The sequence below is a fragment of the Pteropus vampyrus genome, unplaced genomic scaffold, assembly GCF_000151845.1.
Source record: "Pteropus vampyrus isolate Shadow unplaced genomic scaffold, Pvam_2.0 Scaffold168, whole genome shotgun sequence".
NCBI classification, from domain to species: domain Eukaryota; kingdom Metazoa; phylum Chordata; class Mammalia; order Chiroptera; family Pteropodidae; genus Pteropus; species Pteropus vampyrus.
Window position 1 is genome coordinate 341,171 of NW_011888949.1, and position 5,284 is coordinate 346,454.

At 54.6% G+C, this 5,284-nt stretch overlaps 1 protein-coding gene across 1 annotated transcript in view; it reads left to right on the forward strand.

The window, feature by feature from the left end:
* Positions 1-3,483, forward strand: part of HTR5A (5-hydroxytryptamine receptor 5A) — a 5,879-nt gene extending 2,396 nt beyond the window's left edge. The window contains exon 2 of the mRNA XM_011370387.1: positions 3,090-3,483. Coding sequence (XP_011368689.1) covers positions 3,090-3,422 — 333 coding nt within the window. The 3' untranslated portion in view covers positions 3,423-3,483. The remainder of the gene's footprint in view (positions 1-3,089) is intronic.
* The last annotated feature ends 1,801 nt before the right edge of the window (positions 3,484-5,284 follow it).

The following is a 5,284-nucleotide window of genomic DNA, read 5'->3' on the forward strand; positions in this document are numbered from 1 at the left end:
GCAGACGCCGCGTGCGATGAGCACCAAGCGCCCTTGGAGAGGGAAAAGCAGCCCCAGCGTGTCCCCGAGGCCTGACCCCGGGGGGATGGGGACCTCGCGCCGCTCTGTTCGCAGACAGCGGAAGCGAAGCATTGTGGGAGCTTCAAGCGTTCTGCCACGTGACTTTCAAAAACCGGGTCCCTTGGCTCTGCGAGGCCTCTCGGTGGCGCTGGGCACTGCATGTAACGCGGGGCCGCCTCTGGCTTCATGTTTCCGCGAAGGGTTCGGCCAAGCCGGGTCCCCTGACCTCTCCGTGGCAGCAGGCGCCAAGGCTGCGGGTGGCGGTTCTACCCGCGATCAGCCGTGTTGCCCCGGGGAGCACACACTTCCTCCCTGTTTCTCAGTCCGCTTGGATTTACTCAAACGCACGCTGGAAGCCAGAGCTATGTCAGACACTGAGGTGGGGACTGGCGACAGGACAGACAGCTGAACTTACTGCTTGCCGGCCCGCGGGAGAGCTGTGCCGCTTTGGCCCAATCTCTCTGGGCAGAGAGAATGCGCATCTTCAATGGTGTTTGGGGGAGTGTGGACATGAGGGGCTGGTGTCAGGGGTTTGTCGGCGTCCTGGGAGCAGCTTTGTTGGTTGGAGGTCGCTGAGGTGGGACTTTGTGGCACTGAGCCCAGCGGGCTGCTCCACTCCCAGAAAGCAAGTCCATCAAGAGAAACTGTCCGTGGTGGACAGAGAACGCTTAAGACCGCCTCTGGGCTGCAGAACACTCAGGCCTGCCGTGGGTTTGTGCGGACGCTTGGTTCTCTGTGCCCCGCTCTTGATACCCATTCCAGAGTGTGAGACGGAGCGTCGCAGACGGCCCAGACCTTCGCCGGTGTGATCGGCTCCCCTTAAGAGACAGGTTCGTGCGTGGAGACCTGGTGCCCCCCGTCAGTCTCCGTGCTTTTAAACCCTCTGTCCGGGCAGTGCTGCGCAAAGCTCGTGAAGTCCTGGGCCACACGCACTGGGACAGACCAGGGTCACAAGGAGCATCATGAGAAAGGCCCGGAGACCTCCCAAGTTATGACTCAAGGCCATCCTATCCCAACCAGGAAAGCAAGTCCCAAGCTCTCCCTGCGTCTGTCTGAGGTGCTCGGCTGCCTTTCCTCTTAGCCTAAAAAGAGGTTGTTTCACCCCATTGCAGTGCAAAGCCGGGTGCAGCTTGGCGTGCTCGTGATGGGGGAGACCCCAGAGGGAAATCTATCAGCAAAGACCACCTGGGCTGACATATTACGCCAGTTTGTCGTGGCCCCGTGTCCTGTGAACGTAGCCTGTGTCATTTCCTGTCAACCAGTTTTTACACGAAAGCCTCGTGTCGTCCACCTCCTGCGAGTGGTCCCCACACTCGGCGATCTTTTCCGTGAAGGAGTCCCATCTCTCTGGGCCCTTCGTGCGGAGACGCAGTCCATCTAGTGGTCCCGGGGGTCCTGACCGACGGTCCCACTCGGCAGCAGACCTTGGTCCTGGGCCGACACGATAAAGCCCGATTTCGACACAGAGTAAAGAGGCCAGGACCGGCACGAGGGACCAGGCGGGCTCTGTCGCAGCTGCAGGCGTGCTGTCTGCCGGCGGCGTCACGACAGCCACCCCTCGTGGGGCCGTCCGCCTGTCCCAGGGCTCCTGGCGTGACAGCCAACAACCCCGCTTCTGCTTCTGGGCATTCTACGAAAGGCTCGGTTTCGGTCAGACCGCGGAAGGCATCAAGTCATTCACACCAGTGTTCACTTTTGAAAGACACCTGAAGATGATGTTTCCACAGCAAGTGAAGGAAGCAGATGAATGTGAGGCTTCTTCTCTCTGACCAATTTTATAAACCCTGGCAGGGGCCACGGTTCAGCCATTGAACGATTTGGCTTTCTGTTAAAAAACTGGATTTTATGGGAGAGACTGGACGACTTATTGTATATCAAATCTGGTACCGTCTCTTTTATTTTTGATTAAAAAAAAAATCAATAAACCATAGTAAGTTAGGATTTGGTACTGGTTCCGAGGGCGGCAAATATACGTCTTCAATTACAGAAACACAATCGTGAGACTTTTCTCCCAGTAGCCAAGGATTACGCAGCGCTGCTTTATGAGCCTCGAACCAGCAGGTGTGTCAATGAGTCACAATTAACCAATCAGTAAAAAAAATAATGTTGGGCGGTTTCTGTTAGCACCAGGGATTTCCTACCTGCGACTCGAAGGCTTCATAGAAGTTCCAAAGACGGGCCGACCAGTTTAACTGGTGCCTGCGACTTCCCCGAGGCGAGGAGGCGAAGCCTGGAGGGCTGAGCTAAGGGTGAACTTCGACAGGCAATGTCTCTTCGATGGGTGCCGTGCTGTCGGGTTAAGCCGCCTAGAACGTGGCCTTTTTCATGAAAAGGCAGGTTCGTGATAACACGGGGAGAGTCCACCCGCGATCTCGCGCATCCCACCCCGGTTCATCTTTCTGTCTGCGGCGTGTTTTCTCCGCGAGGAAGCGAGGACCGTCGCTGTTGCCTCTGTGGTGTCTTGAATCGTTCGCGGTGCAGGTTTTCTCGCGTGTAGATCAGGCAATCGGATCACGTGTAGAGCAGCGGCACGTTCCACGTGGGAGCAGATCCCACCTGCTAAATCGGTAGGAGCGCTACATACGCTAGAGAGGGATTTCTCCGATGCCGATGCTGACATCTCAGCTGCAGGTCGGCAGGCAGGATCGGTCAAGGGTTTTCGCTGCTGGAAGCTTTCTAGAAAATAAAATGTACTTTCCCTCAAGCGAGCCTTTCAAAAGTTGCTCTCCGGCCACAGGTTTGTCCGTCCTTATCTTCGTCTCGTATAATCGTCTTTGGTAAAGAAATTTCTTGTCTGTTTTTAGTCTTTTTTTAACTGACGGCAAGTCGATTAGCTTGTTGCCTTTTCAGACAGCTAAAATTTCAGGCCGAGGGGTCTGTCGCGCTATAATGGTGGGGATAAAGGCAGTGACACCCAGGTAAATGGCCGAGCTGTATGCTGCATGCCACGTGATAAACGACCCTTCTTAAAAGTTTGGAAGGACGGGGGGTGGTCGGCTCCCCGTGAAGCTTCTGCTCACCTTTTCCAGGTGAAGGCCTCTGCTCAGCAGCCCCAGATGGTGTTCACCGTCCGCCACGCCACTGTTACGTTCCAGACGGAAGGGGACAGCTGGAGGGAACAGAAAGAGCAGAGGGCCGCGCTGATGGTGGGCATCCTCATCGGGGTGTTCGTGCTCTGCTGGACCCCCTTCTTCGCCACGGAGCTCGCCAGCCCGCTCTGCTCCTGTGACGTCCCCGCCGTCTGGAAGAGCCTCTTCCTCTGGCTCGGCTACTCCAATTCCTTCTTTAACCCGCTGATCTACACAGCCTTCAACAAGAACTACAACAGCGCCTTCAAGAGCTTCTTTTCCCGGCAGCGCTGAGGCCGGGGGGCCGGGGAGAAGAAGGCGCCAGTCCCGCAGATCAGCGAACTTCCCGATTTCACCTGCGTCCCCGTCCCCGTCCCCACCCAGCGCCTCGCGGAAGAGACAAAGCCTTGCCGCCCGCCAGCGTCGCCTTCAGAACCCGAGCCGCCCGCCTCCCCGCGCCTCGGCAGGAACGTGGCCTCCGCGGGCGGTTTTGGCGGTCCTCATCCCGCAACTCACGGCCCCGGACTTGGCCCGCAGCGTGCCCGCCCCTCTCCGAAACCCACTCCAGCGTGGTTACCGTCCTTGTCCCTGAGAAGCCAGACGGGGCGGTCGAGAGGAAGGTGATGAAGCCATGTGGGCAGGTTGAGAATGCAAAACGAGTTGTAACGGGAGCAGGTGGGGCGGGGGGGGGGGCGGGAAGCCGTAATCTCAAGGGATCTGGAAGGGTCCCCATTTCATATATTCCATTCTATGGTCCTGGTAAGTTCGCCCCATATGTATTGTGTATGTCCCCGTATTTGGCCACAAAATATCATCTCTAAACATATGAAAGTACATAGCGACATCCATGAGACCGGTGAATATTGGCTCTATGGTTTTATGTGTGGCAACGGGGCACGCGCACACACACACACACACACACACACACACACACACGAAACTACAGAGAAGGCACATGCTCCAGCGGCAGCCCAGAATCTCAGAAAAGGAACGAAAAGTCAGGTCGAACACCTCCTCCCGTTTTGAAGCGGCCGTTCCCAAGCCGTGGCAGAATCTGCAGGTTTCGTCGAATCTGTCAGACTCGCTCATTTGCTTTGGCTGTGAGTTTCATCCACGTGGAATGTTTTCACGTGTTTGTCCTCCGGGCACGAGACTGGGGTAGAACCATTGTCATGAAGTGTCGGCTTCTTACAGATGGTTTTATAACCAAGAAGCAGGAAGGTGCACTCACCCAACGCATGCACTTTAGATGGGATAGCTGATTAATTTGCAAACTGCTGATTTTTATTGGTATGTGAATGCCTGCCACGAGGCCGACACCGGTAATGAAGGAGAGAGGCAGAAATACTACAAAACGTGCCATATCCGTCCTCTACGAAGCGTCACGTGTATATAACTGGTGAGGCGAGACGTTACGTGATGATGCAGCGTCTCTACGATCATATAAAACCCAGGCCATTATGCGAAACCTTAAACAGACCTTGGCCAATAGAACCGCCCATGGTCTGCTGTTCCCAGTTCCTCGAATGCATGAACTTAAACATTAGGAATGATAACAACCTTTGAATCATTATGATACATGTAATTGTATACACGTATTCTTTGGTATGTAATAAATCATGTCAATTAAGGTTTCCGAAAACAGGAAATTTGTGTTAACCCGTGGTCTTGGTTTGAAGTCTCGCATTTGTTGCAAAGGTGGTTTCTATTCAAAGGTGAGCAAATGGTCACAGCCACGAAGCCACGACTAAGGGCGCTAAACGCCAACCTCTCATCTCGGGAGGCAAATCCGTTCAAGAGTTCACTTGAAAATGTCCTTAGCTATTTCTTCTTTCTGCCCATAGCACTCGAGGTGCCGAACCCATGAGATTTTTAAATACAGACTGTTCACTATTAAGTCGCCTCCTGCACGGCTGCATGGATGGAGAGACGTCACCGAATGCGACCGCTCTCCAGCGTTTGCAGTAAGGGACGTGCTCCCAGCTGCACTAAGTGTCCCCTGCGGAGGGCGGAAACCCCAGGCCCAGAGAACCTGGTGACATGACACCAGAACCAAGAGCTAAAGTTTAAAAGTCTGTTCTATGCCAAAGTCCACGAGGAGTTTTCCATTCTACTCCGTAATACCATGTTTGTCTTACTGTCAAAAAAAAAAAAAA